Genomic DNA, 25,516 nt, shown 5'->3' on the forward strand with positions numbered 1-25,516 from the left:
GTTCAAATTACGCTTTAAAGAGAGTTAGACACTATAAAAGGCTCATACTGTAGTTGATTGGGACCCTAATAAGTGGGATGGGGACCAATATTCATTTGCCAATTTCTTTAGCTATCTTCCGCACCTTATCCTCTTTACCAGCAGTATGGACAATGGCTGGCGGTTTATGTACACCAAGAGGCTTATAATTTTTATTCTTTCACACACATAAAACAATTGTTTGTTTCACTATTTTCTTATGCAGTCTTCCATACCTTATCCTCTTTACCAGCAGTATGGACAATGGCTGGCGGTTTATGTATACCAAGAGGCTTATTATTATTATTATTTTCTTTATACACTCTTCAAATAAAATACTGTTGTTAATTGGAAATGGGATACACTTTAAATAGAACTTTTGCTATTAATTTGACTAAAGTACTTATCAGGTGTTTCAAGTACACAATTATCTCATATTAATATCTTAATTCAATAATATTCAAATTAACACAACCCAATATTTTTGAATTCCACATATTCCACGAATCTGTATATACATATATACACTGTGGTAATCCTGGGCTATTATCTCACACAACTAGTCTCAGGAATAAAATTAGATGCCCCTCCTTTGGTCACTCCATTTGTTCAAGTGAGAGACTTAACATGGAGTCTAAGAGTGACCTTCACTCTATACATTACCACAATATACATATATATACACCAACATCCACTTAAAATGGAGACACACTTTTCACCTAGGCTGGACTGTGTGGAGGGTGGAGCAAGACCTGTTCCTATTGTTCTTCCCTCCCATTTCCTTACATCACCTAGCTCCACCCCCTGTGGTCTGGCTCAGCATTTGGTCATTTTTGCTTCATTTCGTTTCTGGTTACCGGACAGTATACACCATATAACACAGTCTAACTCTCATACAGGTCCTTCCATTTATACACACACATAAAGACAAAAACATTTGCATGTCAGTTACTATTTTTTTGTGTCAGTACTTTTTTAAGTGTCAGTACTTCCTCACTTGTCTAAAAGTGTCGGTACTTCCCAACCCTGCTTATTTCCCCCCGTCTCAACTACTTCTCTTATACCTATAAGAGGCTCCCATTCAGGGATTTTATCCCCTGAAAATTTTAGGCTTCCCTGGTACAATTTATACCATGCCTTCCCGAGATCGGCAAGCGGGTTTCATATTCTGTACTTCCTCACCCTGCATATTTTACCTTGTCTCTACTACTTCTCTTATGTTTATAAGAGGATCCCATCAGGGGTTTTATCCCCTGAAAATTTTAGGCTTCCCTGGTATAACTTATACCATGCCTTCCAGAGATTGGCAATAGGGTATCATCCTCACCCTGCATATTTTACCTCGTCTCTACTACTTCTCTTATGTTTATAAGAGGATCCCATCAGGGGTTTTATCCCCTGAAAATTTTAGGCTTCCCTGGTATAAGTTATACCATGCCTTCCAGAGATTGGCAATAGGGTATCATATTCTGTACACTGACCATGCAAAGTAACAAATAAAGACAATAACAGTTAAACACCCGCACAGCATATTCAGCCCACCATATGAATTCTTAAAAAGCTTGAAGATTTATAAGAGGCATGCACTTCTTACCCCTCGGACAGGAAAGGAGCAGCCAGGAAGCACGGATAGATTGTGGCAAGATAAAACCTTACCTTACTGCGCAGTTTTTGTCAATCCGTGGTTCCGAGTGGCTCCTTATCCCATCTGGGTCCGGGGGGGTTCGAAGTGTAGGTGGTCCTCTTGTTCCATCAAGCCCCGCGATCGGGCGCCAATTACTGATAGGGATTTTTCCATGTTACGTTAATATGCTGTGGGGCTCCAAATCAAAGCTGGTTATGGCTGCCACCATGAGAAAGCAATAGACACAGGCATCACGGTCGTGTCTTAGAGCAATCTGCCTTTATTGTGTAAATTGACTTAGTCTTATACAGAAAATAGTAGGCGTATCAGAGGTTGAACTGCTTTACAGAGGTCGACCTGTTTTACTGGTACATAATTTTGTCTTCTCTATAAACAATGCTTTATTTGTTTGTATTTAGACATCGTGTCTGGACCTAGACAGCAGACAATGATCAAAGCATTCCTCACAACCTTTGTAAACAAAAGCTAAACGAGATCTTGGAGACATGATGGACACTTAAGATTACACGTCTACTTCATTTAGCAGAGCTTTTCATAGGACACAGAATAGAATGTACAATTTAGGCCTACAGCCTCCGGAAACGTATATCAAAGATACATACATATATAAATTAATATGTTCATAACCCTCACACTGCACGAATGCTGCCGGCTTTATGGATACATAGAGGACAAAGCAATCCATGCTAAGCAGAGACTACACTTAAATCATAGGAATTACCCAATGGCATAGGAAAACATTCCGTCAAATGAGGTTAAAAACAGCGATGAGCTAATCCACCCCTCTAGTAGAAAATATGCAATATGCATTTATTTCCCTTCTAACATTAAAAATTGAAGCAAAGGAAACTGTACAATAAATTTAGAGTAAGACCTAGCAATCAACCTGATTCTAGCTGTGATAAGGATGATTGTTACAGAAAATTGCAGTTTTTTGCCGAGAACATATTTTTTATTAGTGACTATCCGGCCATTTCTAGTTTTTCTTGTTTTATCCCCGCCTTTCATAATCCATAATATTTTTATTTTTTCAGCAACATAGCTCCATGAAATCTTGTATTTTTAAAGGTACCTTTTAATGTACCATATAATGTACGTAAAAACTGAAAAAAATGTAAGTAAAGCAAAATGGAAACAAAACATAGTTGCGCCATTGTTTTAGGGTGTTGTTTTCCCCAGTGTTCACGATGTTGTAAAAATGACATTCACTTTAGGCCAAGCTCATACTGATGTATCTCGCAGCATGCTGCCTGCAAAAAGATATGCATGGCACGCAGCAAGTATGCAATAACAAGATTGCCAGATTGCGGGGGAGACAAGATGCACCAGTACCTTTCGTGTGTACCCCAACACGGTACCAATAAGAACTACAGCTGGGCTTGTTTAGTTGAGAACCAGCCGTAGTTCTTATTGGGACCGTGTTGCGGTACACACGAAAGGTACTGGTGCATCTTGTCTCCACCGGAACATGAGTTGGCCGGGTTAATGTATCGGGGTGGGCCAGGTGATGAGCTAGCAGCAGATTGACTGAGCCAGACACTCCTCCACAAACACCTACTTTCACCCTAACCCGCCATGCTACCATCTACACTGCCGTGGACATTGGTAGTGTCCCCGGCCGCCTAACATCTGCAGTACAGGGTCCGCTATTACTGTGCCCCTGGTGGTCTGCCATCGCCACTCCTTCCGCCGCAGTCACTCTCCCCCCACTCCCCCCAGCCTCCTTGTTTCTGCGCTGCAGACACAGCTTTTACCTTCCCTGTCGTCTGACCTCCTGCCCCTGTGCATGGCGATGCCTTCTCCCCTGGCATCTCTGGTGCTGTGAGTGTCCCTGGCGGGCAAGCATCTCCTCTTCCATACCCGCTGTCACTGTCCTGCTTCCCTCCCCCGCTGTCAGTGCTGCCGCTGCCACCGCCCACGCTTACAGCGCTCTCAGCTTGCGATCCCATTCCCAGCTGCCACCGCTGCCAACATCACTGTTGCCCTCCATGGCGCAGGAGGGTTCTGCGGCCAGAGCCACCTGCTACAAGTGGTCCGTCAGTCCCGCTGTGGCCCCTATAGCATGCTGCGGCTCGCACAGCTCCTGATGCCATGTCCGTCAGTGTAGCCAATCAGGAGCTTTAAAGTGTTAACAGGGCGGATAAAGTCCATCAGTAGGTCTCCACCCATACTTCCGTTGGAGACAAGATGTACTAGTACCCACATGAAATTCGATCACCTTTTATTCAGACAGGATGCCTAAGACATCTGCAATTCTGGCAATTCTAGCACTTACTATGCTGCATAATTAATACAAAATGGGAATAGTTCAGACCTTCATAGATATGGTGATACCAAGTATGTTTTTGTTTTGAATTTATTTATATGAAAAATGTTAAAACTGTTTTCTTTTGAATTTTTAGTTTTAAAAATTAAAAAAAAGTTAGTGAACTTTATTTTTTTTGCTGTAGTCTGACTATAGGACTTGAACATGTACAATATAGTGCAATACTTTTGTTCTGCAGTTTATTGTACTTTCCAATATGAGTCTTAGGCCTCCTTAAATGGAGGAGGAAAATGGAGCCCAAGAGTGCTGAAGTGAACGAGCCCTTGATTTAATTTAAGTCAGTTAGTTAAAGGGGTTTTCCAGGGTTAGAAAAACATGGCTGCTTTCTTCCAAACACAGCACCACTCTTGTCCATAGGGTTGTTTGTGGTATTACAACTCAACTCCATTGAAATGAATGGGAGCTGAGCTGCAAAAACCTCATACAAATCAGTGCCAAAAATGCCTTAAAATCCACACCACCGGTGCGGAGTTGTATGCAGACCCACAGCAAACTTTACCCTTTTATTTGAAAGGGTGAAAACACAAAACAATATCCACACCAAATGGTCTTTGTTGTGATGGAGATTTAGGTGCAGATCTGCACCAATACCCACATCGCAAAATATTAAGTTGAATTTGTGAATTTGGCACCGATCAGCACCAAAAAACGCTACGTGTGAACACACTATTTGAGTGTTATTGCCATGACTGTCATAGCACTACTTTAAGTCTGCCACTAGAGGCAGAATCCTACAATATGACTGAAAACAGAGTTAAAAATACTATCCTTTGCCTACAGGGTTAAGAACTGGCAGAATGGTCAGAATGGTCTTTCCTTCCTCCCTTTCTTTTTTTCCCTTCCTTCCTTCCTTATATCCATCAATTAACACCTTACTCAGCTTGATACTACCTGATATATGTGTGGATCTTATATTTAAGGAAGAGTCAAAAGTTAAATTTTTAGATCCACTTGTCTTAGTACTGAAGACACAATGACAATCACCATAATTGCCTGCAATAGGTCATATTAGACAGAAATTACTCGATCTATTTCTACATTGTCGTAATTATCTTTATCAGTGTGCATGAACAATGTGATAATGGTCACTTCTACAAAGTTCATCCTCTAAGGCTTCGTTCACACAGGTGTGATGATTTTCGTCCAGCCGCGTCGCTGAAAACTGCATGAACGAAAGGCAGCCGTGACATCTCTCATTTATGCGCCTGTTCAGGCGGCTGAGTGTAGCGAGTATACACCGCACCTGGAATAGCGTCGGGGAAAGACAGTTTACCTCTGCCTCCCCCTCTCCACCCCTCTTCGGCTGTCGGCAAGGGGAGAGGGCGGCAGCTAGTGTACTAAACTCCCGCCACCTCTCCACCCCTTGTCGGCTGCCAGCAATGGAATGGGGCAGGAGTTTAGCACACTAGTTCCCACGCTTCCCACCCCTTTCCATTGCAGACAGTTGGCAATGGGCAGAGAGGAGGAGGGAAGGAGGTGGGAGTTAAGCAGACATGCTGCTAAACTCCCTCCCACCTCTCTTCTCCAGCAGCCCCATACGAGTCTATGGGAGCCACTGCCATATTCTATTCCGGACAGGAATATAGTTCCAGAACTATCTTACCCGACTAGCGTAAAAGCGCCTGGCCGGAATACGCACCCTATGTGCTATCTTGGCTGGCTGGCGCTTTTACTTAGCAGAAAATCGCCCAGCTGAACACATGCATTGGAAACCAATGCATCAGATGGACCACGTATATTGGTCGGCTGTGAAAACGCGGCCGATATACGCTCGTGTGAATCCAGCGTAAGGTTGACTAAACATGGTGCATTTTTCTTTTTGGCCCAACTTAGGTTGAAATAGCAAATCAATTATTGATCATTAATTTAAAGGGGTTGTCTCATAACAAATATTGTATATTTGCCAACAGTCCGGGGAAAGAAATACAGGATAGGTAGCATTTGTACAAATTTGTACGTTCTTGGGTGTTTGGGGGCAGACCCTGGGTGGGATTGCAATGTCTCAAATTATGTTGACAGTATGATATTGAAGGGGAACAGAAAGGAACCATTTCATTTCCTGTTGGTTTTACTTTTTTTCTCCTGCAACTGCATGACCAGCTATTGCTGTCAATGGCATCAACGTGTGTGATAAGACCGCCACTTTAAGTGTATAATTAGTCAGATGAACTTGTTCTGTTTTTATGTGTATTTCCAAACTTTCATCTTTAAAAGTAAAAAAAGTAATCCAAAATTCTACATTGCTAATTAAATGTTAATACTAAATTATTTATTATTTCAATTTTCTAGACGGCAAGGTGGAAGTAACAAAAGAAAGTGTGAAGCTATGCACCATGGGACCAGGAAAAGTATTTGGAGAGCTTGCTATACTCTACAACTGCACCCGCACAGCAACTGTAAAAAGTAAGATTTTACCCTGTTAATTATCTGCACAGTTTGGTCTCTCTAATGCCCTGTAAATATTTTATGTGCTCTAAAAGTGCAGAGGGGGAAATGTCATTGTTACAAACAAGATGCATCGCCTTAATTTAGGCTGCTATTTTTATTCCAAAGTTAATGGTAATCCTGTAACACTGATGTTACACATTTTTTTATGATTACAATCCTCTAGAAATACTGGAGAAAGTATTGTATACAGTGCGATTACAGAGATCTAAAGCTTCAGATTCTTAGTAATTATAGTTCAATAAATGTAAATTGAGCCCACTAGCCATAGAGAGGGCGTCCGGTTTAAGAAAAAAAATCTGGATTTTTTTTCCAAAAACGGCGCCACTTTTCTCCATGTGGGCGAGGAGGAAAGAGAGGGGTGGAGCAAAAGCCGTACAGTCGTGTTTGTTGTGAACAATGATACTACATACGTGGTGAAGAGTGTGGATGGGTAACTTCAATGGTGGAGGTGCTGCCTGACCAGATGATGCACCACCTGGGTGGTGCGGGACAGAGCAAGAGAATAGGACTAAAAACTGGCAGTGGAAAAGGCGCAACACTCCAGGTTAAAGCAAATAGCAAGTGACCAAAGGTGTGGAAAACTTCTCCTTTTATTTAATAAAGTATGTGATCAGCTTATGAAACCGCGTTTCAGAGATAACCCCTTCATCAGTTCAGCTGGTGTTTAAAATAAAGAAGCAATTGGTGGGTCCTAAAAGGGTTAATAATGGGATCCTGTTTGCCTGTGTGGTGAGGGTCAGCCAGGACAGGCGCAGGAGAACTACTTTTTTTTAAAAGAGATATTCTAGGGACTGGGCAAAATTTTCAAAAATCCACCAATGTTTCCACTTATTGCCATTTTTGCAAAACTTCCATCTAAATTGTCAAACTAGACTTCAGTATGTTTTTTGCCACCACTACTTTCCGTCCAGCTTCAGATTTCCAGATTGTTATTTAAAACAGTAGCAGGATAATGCAAAAACTGCATCTCCCACAATGCCTCACTGCCAGTTACTGATGAATGCACATTCACGACTGTACAAACTTTGCCATCAGTATGGAATTTGAAGCCACTGAGCATGCCTGACCAGTAAAACAGCAGGGCATAAGGGTCGTAACCACTGGTACCAATCGAGAACTAAGCATGGGGGGGGATCACAAGTAGAGCAATATCTCTACAGCTTTGTAAAATACTACAAAATTACATGTTATTCCCTTATGAAGAATATAACTTCCATTTTGAATCACGAGAATATCCCTTTAAGTGCCATTTTTAAAAAACAGCATTAAATAGAACATTTATGAAAATATCAAACTTGAGTTGTTTTTTTTAGTAAACACTTCATGCTTTGCTTAAAACCCAGCTTTATGATACAATTTATGTTTACAGAGGAGTCTATTATTTCAGCTCATTAAACTGATATTTCATCTCATTTATTTCCATTGGATAAACATGTCCTCAGTCAACTTGTGTGATAAATGCATTCTTTCACGTCTTACAAAGAGGCAGCCGTTAATGTTTGCAGTGAATGGAAGTGGGCGGCTTGAAGAGATCTCCAGTGCGCTCTGCTTCCATTCACCGAGCGATCATCACTCCTGTGCGAAAGCACAAGAGTCATGATCATTGGGATGATTGTTGTGCTCTTAAGCACCCAACAGTCCCGTGTACAAGTACCTTAAGTTTAATTTATCTTTAGGAATGGCTTTCTAAGGGGCAAGAAACAAAGCTAAGAGATAAACAGCTCATTCACACAGCTGTATTACAGGTTTGCTTTGTGAGGAGCTGTAATAGGATCACCACATAGGGCCATGAGGCTTCTACTGTAAGTCCCTATGCCTCTATTGGATTCTATATGTATGGAGGTATTTCAATACTAGAAGCATTGCTTATAGAGTAAAATATTTCTATACAGTACAAGATATTTTATGGGCTCCTACAAAGACTGTGCGAGTGCATGAAGGCCATGTGGCTCCGTACTAAGGAGCTGTACGACCTCGGTAGACTACCCTACAGGCTCCATGCACGGGGCTCTAATTCATCAGATCCACCATAAAGAACTTTACAGTTGCTGAACATGTGCAACTCATCTAGATTTAATGAAAGATTTATGGATTTCAAGTATGTGGCATCTTAACAGAGGTTCTGAACATTAAAGTTTGAGACGTTAGGATGATCTTGGCCAATTTTCAAAATCCCAATAATGGTTTAATGACCTTCGAATTATGATGTATAAACCCCTGTTTTCTTTCCCTAAAATGCTTTCATCTCTTTAATGATTCAATGTTTTAAACTTTACTTGACATCTCAACTTCTCCCTGAACTTTTGGAAGCACTGAAGTAGTTTTCATGACTTTGTCTGATTTTTTTTTCTAAAGGCAAAGAAAACATTGTCCTCGCCAGGTCTTTTATATGGATTTTTTTACATTCTGCTTACCATTGACCTCAGCCAAGCTGTTTATATTTCAGTGTGGTCCAAATTTTATAGATGTGTGGCCAGATTTATTGCTATTAATTTTCTGGAACTGGCGCTGTATATACGGTTCTTTTTTTTTCTATTATTGTAGTATAATATTCTATAAACCTCATGGATCAGTTCAAAATTTGGAAAACATACATTCTTGCCTACTGATGAACCCTATTTTTCATCTCAGTAGTCAGTGAGACTTCGATGGGGCTTGAGATCCTTTTCTATGAACCACAATGAAGAACTATATGATTAGTTCCCATTCCAGCGAACTTTCAACAGTTCTAGTAATACAGGATGACCATTCATCTGAAGAGCTGTTACATCTAAGTCGGATGCAAAACACCACATCCAGATCGGATGTAATAGCATGTCCTTAAAGGACGGATATAAACTCCAAGTGCAAATGTGAATAACATAAAATATTATATAAGAAAACTTAAAAATGGGAAAGAGGGAATTTTATTCCTAATCTTCTAATGGAAGAGAACTTTACATAAAAGCATGGCGATGGCCAGATGAAGTCGGCCCCACATCCAGAATCTATCCTGACTTACCCTAGATGGAGACGTGGACTATGACCAAAGCTTGGTGTTAAACAATAAACTGAATCACAAAAGTATAGGAGAAAAGATGTTATAACACCACAGATGGAGAAAATAACCAGACTTATCTGACCTCAGACACAAGACTGGACCCAGAACCACTGACAAGACCAGAAGAGCCATCAGACCGAAAGTATAACCAGCGTCTTCTATGAGGAGGAGCTGGAATAAACACACACTATTACTGATTGGCCGGCTAGGGACGCCCACTCCCCATTGACCAAACAGCCACTAACAGGTAGAGAAGTGTTCTAATTGGCATCCAGTGCCACAATGACACTGAGCATGTGCAAGCATATGGATCACGCAGGCCAGGGCTGACATTGTGACGTCACTCCAGACCCAATACTCCAACATAGACTGTGTGCTATGACAATGGCAATCCTGTGACATTACATTTTCTGCTGGAGCAGAAATGCGTTTCTGACTACAGCTTCCCCTGGCAATATCAGCTGTTTACCAGGTGTAACGGGAGCAAGACTTCGGGTAATGAGTACCCCTGGCTCTATGTTCTGAGAGGGGTTGTGTCTGATGGCATGACCCTTTTAACACTATAGTTGTGTGAAGTTGAGTAGAGGACAACATAAAAAACAATTCTTACTCTTCTTATTATGAAATTAATTAGCCCAGTATTTATGACTTCCATAGATAGAGAGAAGAAATAACCTAAATTGTATTCACATAAGGACCTTCAAATTATTTTCTCCATGCAAGTTTCTCTGTTAGGAACGCTATCTTTTCTCCTCAGGGAGAGCACCTAGAAGGTGAGTGAGTGAGGAAACTTATAAGGCCTTTCATGCTCCTCTGGGTAATATGCAAATAAGGGAGTTGGAACAATACCTCTGCAGTGCCACCTATTAGAAGGCAGCATTCCTGCAAGTCAATGTTAGACTCTTTATACAAGCCTTGCAACAATGACTGGGAATTGAAAGCAAAGCCAGAATACCATACACAGACAGCTGTTCTCTGTTCTCACGTTCTCTTCCCATTCACCAGACAGTCAGACAATATGAAGTTTTCTTTTGTTACTTGAAGCAAAGTTTAATTTCAGCCCAATCCGCTGTTCTATTGCACGTCCAGCGAAGAATCCGCAGTTTACCTGACAGATGATATTGTAAACAATCACAGCGGTTGGATTTTCACTGGTTTAATGTTATTGAATGTCCATTTCTTTTAAACCTGAAGAAGTGGGATATATTGAATCTCTTAAAGTCCCTCAAGCATTTGTTATTGGAAAGGAGATTTTGAATGACACCTCAAAAATTACCTACAGCAAAGAGAGGCAGCTGAGGGAAATCTCTTAGTTGTGTTGGCGGTTTTTCGAATCCTGCGGTGGGAATAAGAATGTCCAATCTGTCATTGCTCCTAGATATATCATGAAAGCCATGGAACCTGAAAAGAGAAAAAAAACAACAAAGGACTCTCTTTAATATCTTTGGAGCCGTTTATACATTGATATAGGAATAAAGATGTTACACTCTCAAATACTATCCTTGCCGCAAGTGATGAGTTTCCAGCTTTGTTTTTGGCATAGTAATCTGTAGGCTGGACTGTCTTTTCATTGAGCTACAGTACATATGTTCTTAGAACTTGGTTCTCATATACAGAAACAAGCATGTTGATGTTCATTTTCCTGCGGTTTTCCTCTTTTCCGGTTTTGGAACTGTTTTTCTGCTCAGTGACATAAGTATAAGGTGTGTAGAGTGTGCAGCTGAAGCCTGAAAAGCGCCCAAAAGATTTTTCTGTCCCGTATGAAGAGAAGAGTATTATAAATGATGCTTAATAGTTGGGAGCTTTGATTTACACAGTTGCCTAGGAGCTTCAAGTTGTGTCTCCATGTTTTCCTTACTGAAAGCCAATTGTCTTAATTAGGGAGCGTCAACTCGAAATGGCCACTTTATTACAGAGACATATAAATAAAAATAAATCTTGTTATTTGTATAGCGCCAACTTATTCCGCAGCGTTTTCAGGTAATTTTTTTATTAACCCCCACCAAGCTGGGTTACTCATTTTACCGACCTTGGAAGGATGGAAATCTGAGTCAACCTTGAGCCAGCTACCTGAACCACATGGGGATTGAACTTGCAACCTTCAGGTCATGAGGGAGAGCTTAGGACTGCATTTCTGCTGCCTTAACACTCTGCGCCTTCTATGCTAAGGAATGTTTGGAGATGTTCAGACAGATTAGTCAGAGCATCAGTATTGTAAAGGGCTGAAATTTGCTTGACTGTGTAACTTCTATTTGTCATAAGAATTCTTGACATCCTTCTCTGACCCCTTTCACTCATGAGTTGTTTATGTCCACAGGACACCCTTTTGCTGAACATTTTATTTTGGTCACATTGTTCTTAGTATACTCTCAACACCATTGCCTTAAAAAGTCTCAAGGTTGTCAGTTTTTGAAATACATATGGAGTTTGTATGTTCTCATAATAATCACCTTTATTAATAATAATCTTAATAATAATAATCTTTGTATAGCGCCAACATATTCCGCAGCGCTTACAAAGGCAGGGTGATACAGAAAGACAAAAGTACAAACATTACAGAGCCAAGGTTACATAGTAATCAGTTGATGGAAACAATAGGGGTGAGGGTCCTGCTCCAACGAGCTTACATACTACGAATAGTGGGGTGATACAGAAGGTAAAGGGGCTGGAGATGTGCAGGGTATGGCGAGGTGGAGAGTGAGAGATGCTATACACATAGACAATGGTCAGACATTTCGCCGTGTGACGTCAGAATCAGTATGATTGCAGGAACGGTTTATAATGGCTAGCAGGGACTGCAGTCAATAAGTCAGGGAGCATGTTATCAGGCGGAGTACAGAGTGGTTTGTTTAGGGAATGCAGTATGCCTCCCTGAAGAGGTGCATTTTTAGAGCATGCCTGAAATTCTGCGAGTCCTGGATTGCCTGGGTAGCCTTGGGTAGTGCGTTCCAGAGGACCGGTGCTGCTCTGGAGAAGTCTTGGAGGCGGGAATGTTATTATTATTAGCACATACATACTATTAGCTTTACATCACTTGATATTTTCAGTCCCCACTGGGGCTCATAATCTATATACATCTATTAGTATGTATTTAGAGTGTGGAAGGAAACCCACACAGACACAGGAAAAACATACAAATTCACGAACAATGCAGATCTTGTTGTTGGCCAGATTGGATTTAAGACTCCAGTACTAAAAGGCAACAGAGCTAACTGCTGAACCCCATAACTACTAATACTACTTCTTTTCCTCCTCCTCTTCCTTTTCCTCTTTCTCCTCCTCTTCTTCCTGCTTGACCTCTGCCTCTTCCAATTTCCTCCTTCTCCTCCTCCTCTTTCTTTTCCTCTTTCTCCTCCTCTTCTTCCTTCTCTTCTTCTTCCTCCCTGACCTCCTCCTCTTCCAATTTCCGCCCTCTCCTCCTCCTCTTCCACCTTCTTCTCATTCGCCTCCTCCTCTTCCTCCTTCTCATACACCTCATCCTCTTCAGGTTTGCTCCGAACCAAACTTTTAGCAAAGTTGATCCCACACAGGGTTGGACTGCTTTAGTTTGCTCAACACTAAGGGTTATATATGTTTAATTTCAATACAGGGAAATTCCAATGATAAAAAGACCATAAAGTGGCCTTTCAATGTAGGTCCATTGTAATAAATTCATCAGACAGCGAGCAAGTGAATTTTTAATATTTCACTAATTTCTACTCATCAGCACAGCTTAATTATATTTCTATCTTCTAATCTAGACAATGTAGTAATCCTTCATCTTTATGATCTGATATCTTCAGTACCAATTAGAGGAATATTACTGACATGCTGAAACATGAATAATTTAAGATGTAGCCATTTTGCTAGTCGGCTGACAAATAGAAAGATGAATACATCATAGAGAAATAGTAAACAGGTATATAAAAGGATTCAGGCTCTGCAGGGATCAAATCAAGCTTGTTGCAGAGTTTGCCAGAAGTTAAATGTATTGGCTCAAAAATAAAGCACAGGTTGCCCTAAATCATAATCCAGTGACCCAGAATGGAGAGGGCTCAGCAAAGTGCTGCATTATCGGCTCGCCTGGGAATGAGGCGGCTGCTGCATACTAGCTAATACTGAACGGGAGATAATATTTTATGTTATTCTAACATTTTTCAGCCTCGTGCCATCTCCACCATAAACATACGAGTAGTAAAGAGACATGCATCGAAGATATCTTGCAGTGCTGCACAAGGTTTCCACTTATTACATGCATGTGAATGTATAGACTTTAGAGAATTTTCATGTCAGAACACACTTAATAGGACAAAAAAAGGTTTATCCACAGAATGTGCAGAGGATGCAGTTGCATCTTGGTCATGTTTCTTGAGGAAGTCCAAAGATCCTTCATAAGTAAGACGGCCACCTTTGTCAACAATGTGTGATTTTACGTCTGTTATTCCACCTAGAAACGTATGAATAAACTGACAATCTGTTGTCACCATTCTTATTTAATAGCACTATGTTCTATGGCCCCTTGTACTATGATACAAACTAGCAGTACCTACTGTATCGCCAACTGGGGTTGGTCCCAAAATGAGGCACCAGCCAAAGCTCCCTTGTTGGAGCACCAGCCACTGCCAGCTTCGTGAAAATACATCGTTGGGGGCTACTCATGACCTACTATAGTTAGGGGTGTAAACAGAACTCAGTAGCCCCAATGCAAAACTCACAATCCACCCCTCCCCTAAGAAAAAAATATGCTTAACATATAATTCACAAGACAACTTCTATGATGGAGACCGGCTTAGAAATAGTGGTTCAGCTCTAGTATACAACTAGCTATTTCAGTTACCATATAATAGTCAAATACCAGTTCTACAGAGGGGTTACAGAGTAGTTACATCAAGTAATCACCGATGATATCTGCTCTGATCAGAGTTATCTGTTTTTGTTTTTCTTCTGTGTCTGGGCTTAGACTGTCTTAAAGGCTTATAGCAGGCACAGCCTGTCTCTACCCACTCTCTCCATCTTCTTGGTACCCCAATATTCCACTAAGTACTCCCATAGTAATAGATTCTCTCTGTGCCCCCACTTAATTTATTCTGCCCCCTCTGTGGCCACCACTTAGTAATAGAGCCCCCACCCTGTGGCCTTACTTAATAGTGCCCCCTCTTTAGGTAAACTAGAAAAAGTCCCCTTTGTGGCCCCACTTAATAATAATGCCCCTTCTGTTGTCCCAAGAAAAATAATGCCTCCTCTGCAACCAAAACTAAAAACAGCGCCCACTCTGTGTTATTCCAATAAAAGACAGTGTTCCCTATGTGGATCCAACTAAAAGTGCTCTTTCTTTGGCCCCAACTAAAGATAGTGCTCCCTTTATGGCCCCAACAATAGAAAATGCCTTCTCTATGGCCCAAATTAAAGTCAATGCTTTCTCCATCTCTTCAAATCTCCAGCAGGGCGGCAATCCTGTAAGCATCTTTCACTCACATGGCTGTATTTCAGCTTTTTTGCATCCATAAAACTTCTGTGAGTGAGCCCTAACAGAAGTCCACTTCATGAAGAGAACAATCTACTCCTCCCTCTGGCTCTTGCACTGATAATGCATTCTACATATAGGAGGAGTGTGGTGCTCCAAATGCCTTCAGAATCTTGCCTCAATACATTTGACGCATCTTCCTCTAATGGACTGCAGATTAAAACCAGTGTAAGATGGTTTTAATAAGTTACCCCCAATGTCCCAATCATGGTGGAATTTTACCATTTTCGTCCCCATGGAACCCTACAGTACCTCCAATAAGACTGGCTGCACATGGCTGAGCCAGATTCCACATGTGGGTTCCCACAGCGAAATCCGGCTGTGACCCTAGCCGGCGACCCCGCTTACCTGCAAACTGTGTATTGCAGATGACCGCTGATACTCGCAGTCGGTCATGCGCAGTACAGATTTATTTTTTTAAATATTTGTTTCTCCAGCGCCCTTGCTAGGCAGTGACGTGGAGGCCGTCCATTGACTTGGAGGCCGTCCGCGGCAAAATAGAGCATGCTACGATTTTTCCTCCGCTTGCAGAATACGCAATTCGTTACAGGTACAATATTCTATATGCAGTATTACAACTGCTGCTCATTTTACTTTAGCTTATTGCACGCACATGTTTCTCGTCTCTCTCCTAATAGCTCTTCAATTTAGATCTTATAACTTGTATTGATACATGTCTTACATTAATTACTCGGTAACGAGCTCACACAAAGCTTACAAATGTTTATTCCTGCAATCAGACTTCACAGCAAGCAGCAATCATTTTGATTAAATTACGGTGGCTTAGGATAATGCTGCTCTCCTTTATTTAGCTTACCTCTGCAGATGCAGAAGAGCTGAGTAGAGTATACCAGCGCAGAAGAGCTGAGTGTTGTAATATCACAATGCATACATTAATACAATGGAGTTTAGGACATTTTTACCTGTTATAACCAATGATCATTCATTATTAGAGATGAGCGAACGTACTCGTCCGAGCTTGATGCTCGGGCGAATATTAGAGTGTTCGGGATGCTCGTTACTCGTAACGAGCACCACGCGATGTTCGGGTTACTTTCACTTTCATCTCTGAGACGTTAGCGCGCTTTTCTGGCCAATTAAAGACAGGGAAGGCATTACAACTTCCCCCTGTGATGTTCCAGCCCTATACCACCCCCCTGCTGTGAGTGGCTGGGGAGATCAGATGTCACCCGAGTATAAAAGTCGGCCCCTCCCGCGGCTCGCCTCAGATGCGTTGTGAGTCACTTGTGACAGAGATCAGGGACAGTGCTATAGTGTTGGAGCTGCTGTAGGGAGAGCGTTAGGAGTTAGTGTAGGCTTCAAGAACCCCAACGGTTCTTCTTAGGGCCACATCTAACAGTGTGCAGTAGTGTGGAGGCTGCTGTTAGCACTGTTGCACTTTTTTTTTTTTTCCAAATCGGCCGTGCAGAGCATTGCGCCCTGCAGTAATACTACAGGGACAGAAGTGGTGGTTAGGCAGGGAGAGTGTTAGGAGTTAGTGTAGGCTTCAAGAACCCCAACGGTCCTTCTTAGGGCCACATCTAACCGTGCGCAGTACTGTGGAGGCTGCTGTTAGCAGTGTTGCACTTTTTTTTTTTTTTCCAAATCGGCCGTGCAGAGCAATATTTTATTGATTGAATATAGTCAGTGGGCCTTTCCTTTAAAAAAAAAAGGGCAAAAATTCCATTTGGCCTGCAGGCTTGCGCCAATTTATTTCCTGGCTGGGAAATCACTGCTCTGCTGCAGTTAATAACACTGCAACACTGCAGTTCTGTGACACACTGCAGGGCCACACAACACATTTATTAATTGATTGAATATAGTCAGTGGGCCTTTCCTTTAAAAAAAAAAGGGCAAAAATTGTATTTGGCCTGCCTCTGACAGTCCTCAGCGTTCTGGGTATGTGTGTGCTGGGTGGAGAACGTAAAAAAAATCATACGCAGCCAGCTAAGTTTAACAGCAGGCTTGCGCCAATTTATTTCCTGGCTGGGAAATCACCGCTCTGCTGCAGTTAATAACACTGCAGTTCTGTGACACACAGCAGGGCCACAACACATTTATTATTGATTGAATATAGTCAGTGGGCCTTTCCTTTAAAAAAAAGGGCAAAAATTCTATTTGGCCTGCCTCTGACAGTCCTCAGCGTTCTGGGTACATGTGTGCTGGGTGGAGAACTTAAACAAAAATCATACGTAGCCAGCTAAGTTTAACAGCAGGCTTGCGCCAATTTATTTCCTGGCTGGGAAATCACCGCTCTGCTGCAGTTAATAACACTGCAACACTGCAGTTCTGTGACACACAGCAGGGCCACACAACACATTTATTAATTGATTGAATATAGTCAGTGGGCCTTTCCTTTAAAAAAAAGGGCAAAAATTCTATTTGGCCTGCAGGCTTGCGCCAATTTATTTCCTGGCTGGGAAATCAAATCACTGGTAATACAGCATGCTGAGGGGTAGGGGTAGGCCTAGAGGACGTGGACGCGGCCGAGGACGCGTAGGCCCAAGTGAGGGTGTGGGCACAGGCCGAGCTCCTGATCCAGGTGTATCGCAGCCGACTGCTGCGCGATTAGGAGAGAGGCACGTTTCTGGCGTCCCCACATTCATCGCACAATTAATGGGTCCACGCGGGAGACCTTTATTAGAAAATGAGCAGTGTGAGCAGGTCCTGTCGTGGATGGCAGAAAGTGCTTCGAGCAACCTATCGTCCACCCACAGTTCTGCGCCGTCCAGTGCTGCAAATCCGAATCCTCTGGCTGCTGCTCCTCCTTCCTCTCAGCCTCCTCACTCCACTACAATGACACATGCTCAGGAGCGGGAAGACTCCCAGGAACTGTTCTCGGGCCCCTGCTCAGATTGGGCAGCAGTGGTTCCTCTCCCACCAGAGGAGTTTATCGTCACTGATGCCCAACCATTGGAAAGTTCCCGGGGTCCGGGGGATGAGGCTGGGGACTTCCGGCAACTGTCTCAAGACCTTTCAGTGGGTGAGGAGGACGATGACGATGAGACACAGTTGTCTATCGGTGAGGTAGTAGTAAGGACAGTAAGTCCGAGGGAGGAGCGCACAGAGGATTCGGAGGAAGAGCAGCAGGACGATGAGGTGACTGACCCCACCTGGTTTGCAACGCCTACTCAGGACAGGTCTTCAGAGGGGGAGGCAAGGGCAGCAGCAGGGCAGGTTGCAAGAGGCAGTGCGGTGTCCAGGGGTAGAGGCAGGGCCAGACCGAATAATCCACCAACTGTTTCCCAAAGCGCACCCTCGCGCCATGCCACCCTGCAGAGGCCGAGGTGCTCTAAGGTCTGGCAGTTTTTCACAGAGACGCCTGACGACCGACGAACAGTGGTGTGCAACCTTTGTCGCGCCAAGATCAGCCAGGGAGTCACCACCAACAGCCTCACCACCACCAGCATGCGCAGACATATGATGGCCAAGCACCCCACAAGGTGGGACGAAGGCCGTTCACCGCCTCCGGTTTGCACTGCTGCCTCTCCCCCTGTGCCCCAACCTGCCACTGAGATCCAACCCCCCTCTGAGGACACAGGCACTACAGTCTCCTGGCCTGCACCCACACCCTCACCTCCGCTATCTTCGGCCCCATCCACCAATGTCTCGCACCGCACCGTCCAGCCGTCGCTAGCGCAAGTGTTTGAGCGCAAGCGCAAGTACGCCGCCACGCACCCGCACGCTCAAGCGTTAACCGTCCACATAGCCAAATTTATCAGCCTTGAGATGCTGCCGTATAGGGTTGTGGAAACGGAGTCCTTCAAAAGTATGATGGCGGCGGCGGCCCCGCGCTACTCAGTTCCCAGTCGCCACTACTTTTCCCGATGTGCCATCCCAGCCCTGCACGACCACGTCTCCCGCAACATTGTACGCGCCCTCACCAACGCGTTTACTGCCAAGGTCCACTTAACAACGGACACGTGGACAAGCACAGGCGGGCAGAGCCACTACATCTCCCTGACGGCACATTGGGTGAATTTAGTGGAGGCTGGGACAGAGTCAGAGCCTGGGACCGCTCACGTCCTACCCACCCCCAGAATTGCGGGCCCCAGCTCGGTGGTGGTATCTTCGGTGGTGTATGCTTCCTCCACTAAACCACACTCCTCCTCCTCCTCCTCCGCAACCTCTGTCTCGTAATCTAGATGTGTCAGCAGCAGCAGGACGTCGCCAGCAGTCGGTGTCACGCGGCGTGGCAGCACAGCGGTGGGCAAGCGTCAGCAGGCCGTGCTGAAACTACTCAGCTTAGGAGATAAGAGGCACACGGCCCACGAACTGCTGCGGGGTCTAACAGAGCAGACCGACCGTTGGCTTGCGCCGCTTAGCCTCCAACCGGGCATGGTCGTGTGTGACAACGGCCGTAACCTCGTGGCGGGTCTGCAGCTCGGCAGCCTCACGCACGTGCCATGCCTGGCCCACGTCTTTAATTTGGAGGTTCAGCGCTTTCTGAAAAGCTACCCACGCTTGTCAGACCTGCTCGTAAAGGTGCGCCGGCTCTGCGCACATTTCCGCAAGTCCTACACGGACGCTGCCACCCTGCGCACCCTGCAACATCTGTTTAATCTGCCAGTGCACCGACTGATGTGCGACGTGCCCACATGGTGGAACTCTACACTCCACATGTTGGCCAGACTCTATGAGCAGCGTAGAGCTATAGTGGAATACCAACTCCAACATGGGCGGCGTAGTGGGAGTCAGCCTCCTCAATTCTTTACAGAAGAGTGGGCCTGGTTGGCAGACATCTGCCAGGTCCTTGGAAAGTTTGAGGAGTCTACCCAGGTGGTGAGCGGGGATGCTGCAATCATTAGCGTCACCATTCCTCTGCTATGCCTCTTGAGAAGTTCCCTGCAAAGCATAAAGGCAGATGCTTTGCGCTCGGAAACGGAGGCGGGGGAAGACAGTATGTCGCTGGATAGTCAGAGCACCCTCCTGTCTATATCTCAGCGCGTTGAGGAGGAGGAGGAGGAGCATGAGGAGGATGAGAAGGAGGGGGAAGAGACAGCTTGGCCCACTGCTGACAGTACCCATGCTGCTTGCCTGTCATCCTTTCAGCGTGTATGGCCTGAGGAGGAGGAGGAGGATCCTGAAAGTGATCTTCCTAGTGAAGACAGCCATGTGTTGCGTACAGGTACCCTGGCACACATGGCTGACTTCATGTTAGGATGCCTTTCTCGTGACCCTCGCGTTGCACGTATTCTGGCCACTACGGATTACTGGGTGTACACACTGCTCGACCCACGGTATAAGGAGAACCTTTCCACTCTCATTCCCGAAGAGGAAAGGGGTTCGAGAGTGTTGCTATACCACAGGACCCTGGCGGACAAGCTGATGGTAAAATTCCCATCCAGGTAGCAGGGGAGGTGCGGAGATCGAGCAGCATGTACAGCACAGGCAGTGCAACACTCTTTAAGGCCCTGGACAGCTTTATGGCTCCCCAGCAAGACTGTGTCACCGCTCCCCAGTCAAGGCTGAGTCGGCGGGAGCACTGTAAAAGGATGGTGAGGGAGTACGTAGCCGATCGCACGACCGTCCTCCGTGACGCCTCTGCCCCCTAAAACTACTGGGTGTCGAAGCTGGACACGTGGCCTGAACTCGCGCTGTATGCCCTGGAGGTGCTTGCTTGTCCTGCGGCTAGCGTCTTGTCAGAGAGGGTGTTTAGTGCGGCTGGGGGAATCATCACAGATAAGCGTACCCGCCTGTCAACCGACAGTGCCGACAGGCTTACACTCATCAAGATGAACAAAGCCTGGATTTCCCCAGACTTCTCTTCTCCACCAGCGGACAGCAGCGATACCTAAGCAATACGTAGGCTGCACCCGCGGATGGAAGCATCGTTCTCAATCACCATCCAAAACGGGGACATTTCTGCTACATCAATCTGTGTATAATATTCCTCCTCCTCCTCCTGCTCCTCCTCCTGAAACCTCACGTAATCACGCCGAACGGGCAATTTTTCTTAGGGCCACAAGGCTCACTCATATAATTTTTCTAAACCATTTTTATACGTTTCAATGCTCTTAAAAGCGTTGAAACTTTAACTTGAACCAATTTTTCGTTAAACTGGGCTGCCTCCAGGCCTAGTTACCACTTAAGCCACATTAACCAAAGCGATTAATGGGTTTCACCTGCCATCTTGGTTGGGCATGGCCAATTTTTTCTGAGGTACATTAGTACTGTTGGTACACCAATTTTTTTGGGCCCTCACCTACAATGTAATCATAGTAATTTCTATGTTCTTCGCCTGCACTCATGGTACAGAAAGGTGTGTGGGGTTGGCCTACACTTTAGCTACATAAATGTAACTGGGGCCTTGTCTATACTGCAGCTACTGAAATGTGAAAGAGACTGTTATCTCCCTAAACTGCTGCAACGGGAATGTTACTGGGGCCTGTCTTGAGTGCTACTATTACTGAAATGGAACTAAGACTGCGCTCCCCCTATACTGCTGCTAGTGATATGTTAGTGGGGCCTGTCCCTAATGCTACCGCTGAAATGTTAATAATTCTGGGCTCTGCCTATACCACTGCTAATGGTATGTCACTGGGGTGTGGAAACAGAGGCTTCACAAAGACATGATGGCGGCGAGGCCATTTCCCACCAACGCTGTTACTGTTAAGGTGCATATAACCACGGACACGTGGAGAGGACACATAGTGCCTCCAAAACATCCCCCTCCTCCTCCAACAATGAAAACATTCTTGGCAAATACCTTTGCATTGGTCCGTCTGGTGGCAGTCCAAGAATTTCACCTTTAACGACACAACAAGAGAGCCCCCCCACCATCCCCCCGCCACGGCCCACTTAATCCTGGCCACATTCCGAAAACCAACTACATAAAACCGCGCTACTAGGTCCGCAGTCACCACCACATTACCACCAACGAGGTTACTGTTAAGGTACGTATTACCAGTCTGACTGGGGCATGCAGTGTGGGCCGAAGCCCACCTGTATTAAGCACGACATTACCTCAGCTGTGATGGGCAATGCAATGGGATTTTTTTATGTACCACCGGTGGGTTCCAGGGAGCCACCCATGCTGTAGGTGCACACGGAGTTTAACCTACATCTGTCCACTTGTAAAGAACCCCAGTCTGACTGGGGCATGCAGTGTGGGCCGAAGCCCACCTGCATTAAGCACGACATTACTACCTCAGCTGTGTTGGGCAATGCAATGGGATATTTCTATGTACCGCCGGTGGCTTCCTGGCACCCACCCATGCTGTAGGTGCACACGGAGTTTTTACTACATCTGTACACTTGAAAAGAACCCCAGTCTGACTGGGGCATGCAGTGTGGGCTGAAGCCCACCTGCATTAACCACGACATTACCTCAGCTGTGATGGGCAATGCAATGGGATTTTTTTATGTACCACCGGTGGGTTCCAGGGAGCCACCCATGCTGTAGGTGCACACGGAGTTTAACCTACATCTGTCCACTTGTAAGGAACCCCAGTCTGACTGGGGCATGCAGTGTGGGCCGAAGCCCACCTGCATTAACCACGACATTACCTCAGCTGTGATGGGCAATGCAATGGGATATTTTTATGTACCGCCGGTGGGTTCCGGGGAGCCATCCATGCTGTGGGTGCACACAGAATTCCCATTGCGGAGTTGTACCTGCCTGTGACTATTTATAAAAAACTGCGGTCTGACTGGGCCATGCAGACACCTTGACAGAATGAATAGTGTGTGGCACATAGGTTCCCCATTGCTATGCCCACGTGTGCAGCTCCAGATGGAGGTGGCACAGGATTGGATTTCTCATTGCTTCTGTACAGCATTGTGGACTATCGGCCCGCCCCTTTTATGGGGGGGTCGCTGCCTAGCCATGCCAACCCTCTGCAGTGTGTGCCTGCTTTTCCTCTGGCAGACGCACTTATAAATAGACATGAGGGTGGCGTGGCATGAGGGCAGCTGAAGGCTAGGCAGGGACAATTTGGTGTACGCTGTGGACACTGTCGTGCGGAGGGGGGGGGGTTGGGCAGCATGTAACCCAGGAGAAGTGGCAGCGGAGTGTCATGCAGGCAGTGATTGTGCTTTGTTGGAGGTAGTGTGGTGCTTAGCTAAGGTATGCCATGCTAATGAGGGCTTTTCAGAAGTAAAACTTGTTGGGAGGGGGGGGCCCCACTCTTGCCGGTATTGTGGCTTAATAGTGGGACCTGTGAACTTGAGATGCAGCCCAACATGTAGCCCCTCGCCTGCCCTATCCGTTGCTGTGTCGTTCCCATCACTTTCTTGAATTGCCCAGATTTTCACACATGAAAACCTTAGCGAGCATCGGCGAAATGCAAAAATGCTCGGGTCGCCTATTGACTTCAATGGGGTTCGTTACTCGAAATGAACCCTCGAGCATCGCGAAAAATTCGTCTCGAGTAACGAGCACCCGAGCATTTTGGTGCTCGCTCATCTCTATTCATTATGCTTAATACTAAGGCGGCATGCAAAAAGTCTTTTAGTTCTGGAATAGAGTTGAGCGAACGTACTCTGCTGAGCTTGATGCTCGTTCGAGTATTAGTATACTCGATGGTGCTCGCTACTCGAGCGAGCATCACGCCGTGTTCGACCCCACCCAGTTTTGGCCCCTCCCCAAAAAAAGAGAGAGAGAAAAAAAAAAAGCTTGGCAACCGGCGGGTCCCATACAAAAATGCTCGAGTCTCCCGTTGAAGTCAATGGGGTTTGTTACTTGAATAGAGCTCTTGAATTCTACGAAAAGCTCAACTCGAATAACAAGGACCCGAGCATTTGGGTGCTCACTCATCTCTATTCTGGAATAATAAAGATGCAAATTTTTGTGCAAGTGAGGATTTACTTCTGATTTGCGCCAAAAGAACCAGATGTTACGCCTCTCACTCTACTTTCCAATTTTGTCTAGGAAAGGGGGTGGGGTTTAATTGGAGTGAGATTTTTAGACAGATTTAAGAATTATGACTTTAAAAATTGCTAAATTTCTCGCAATCTCATCTCTAGACAGATATAAAGATGCAATAAATTTACCAACATTCTGCGATATAGGATAAATTTGTCACATTTTAACCCTTTAAGGACATGGCCTATTTTTGGCCCAATGGATGCAACAATTATTTTTACATTTCCGTCTCCACTTTTTAAAAGCTATGCCTTTTTTATTTTTCAGTCGACATGGCCCTGAGGGCTTGTTTTCTGCATTGTGAACTGTAGATTTTATTGGTATCATTTTGGGTAAATATAATGTATCGTAAATAGAGATGAGCGAACCTACTCGTTTCGAGTAATTACTCGATCGAGCACCGCGATTTTCGAGTACTTCCGTACTCGGGTGAAAAGATTCGGGGGGCGCCGGGGGGCGGGGGAGGCGTGGCGGAGCGGGGGGTAGCAGTGGGGAACAGGGGGGAACCCTCTCTCTCTCCCTTCCCCCCCACTCCCCGCTGCAACCCCCCACTCACCCATGGCGCCCCCCGAATCTTTTCGCCCGAGTACGGAAGTACTCGAAAATCGCGGCGCTCTGGCGAAAAAGGGGCGTGGCCGAGTAGATTCGCTCATCTCTAATCGTAAAACTTTTATTCATTTTTTTTTAGATCAAAGAGAGAAAACACATCAATTCTGCCATTATTTTTTTTACAGCGTTAATCATGGAACATAAATACCCTGATACATTTTCTGTTAGTCAGTTACGACGATACTGAAATTCAGATTTTTCCACTTTTGCACTATAAGGGCTCAGTCAGACAAGCGTGGCTTACACGCTGCTACAGCAGCGCGTAAGCCACGCTGCTATAGAAACGAATAGGTTGCTATGGAAGCAGTCATGCAGACATTTTTTAGAAACGCAGTAGATTTCTAAACAGTGGTGCAATGGTGATTGGATAGTGACATATATAGGTTGTGGGGAATAGCAGTATATGTTAACTGACTTGATAAAGACCCATGTAACAGGTCGAAACAGCTGTTGCTGTTATGACCAGGGAAGAAAAATATATAAGCGTTTCTGATGGGAACAAATGTGTGGACTTCAATTACTATACACCTCTGATGCTGATTTCCTGTGTTGAAGCTTGTGAATCATACTGGGATTAGGGTCTTATCCTAACTAAGCGGGCATCTGCTTCCACTCCATCCACGTTTGGAAGGCTGGTGAGTGTGGTTGACATTTTTCACATATCGGTGAAGTCAAATTTTTCAAAGATAATACTAGCAATTTGTATATACTGGGGATTAGTTACATAACGAATGGAAAGAAAAATTACCGAAGTGGCACTTTAATGTCAATGGATGTTGTATTTTAATATAAATGTAATAAACCAATAAAATATTCGACATTAGCATATTAGAACTGTGCAACCGAACAAAGGTACTGTATGAAAGAAAAAACCTTCATAACAGTCACTTAATCCTCAGAGTGTAATGTATAACGTTCTTTACACAGTTAACCTAGAAAAAGAGGATAAAAAAATAATCCAGCACCAAATAGAACAGGATTTTATTTCTAAATATGGCAAAATGCAACACATGTTCTGGAGCAGAATTAATTTAGTAAACCCTCTTAATGTATAAATCTTA

General features: G+C 44.6%; 1 protein-coding gene across 2 annotated transcripts in view; it reads left to right on the plus strand.

Moving 5' to 3' along the window:
- The window catches only part of PRKG1 (protein kinase cGMP-dependent 1), a 1,174,681-nt gene that overhangs the window by 618,203 nt on the left and 530,962 nt on the right, over positions 1-25,516 (plus strand). For both annotated transcript variants that reach the window (XM_066600777.1, XM_066600775.1), the window contains exon 3: positions 6,279-6,392. In XM_066600777.1, coding sequence (XP_066456874.1) covers positions 6,279-6,392 — 114 coding nt within the window. The remainder of the gene's footprint in view (positions 1-6,278; positions 6,393-25,516) is intronic.

The sequence above is a fragment of the Eleutherodactylus coqui genome, chromosome 4, assembly GCF_035609145.1.
Source record: "Eleutherodactylus coqui strain aEleCoq1 chromosome 4, aEleCoq1.hap1, whole genome shotgun sequence".
In the NCBI taxonomy this organism is placed as follows: Eukaryota; Metazoa; Chordata; class Amphibia; order Anura; family Eleutherodactylidae; genus Eleutherodactylus; species Eleutherodactylus coqui.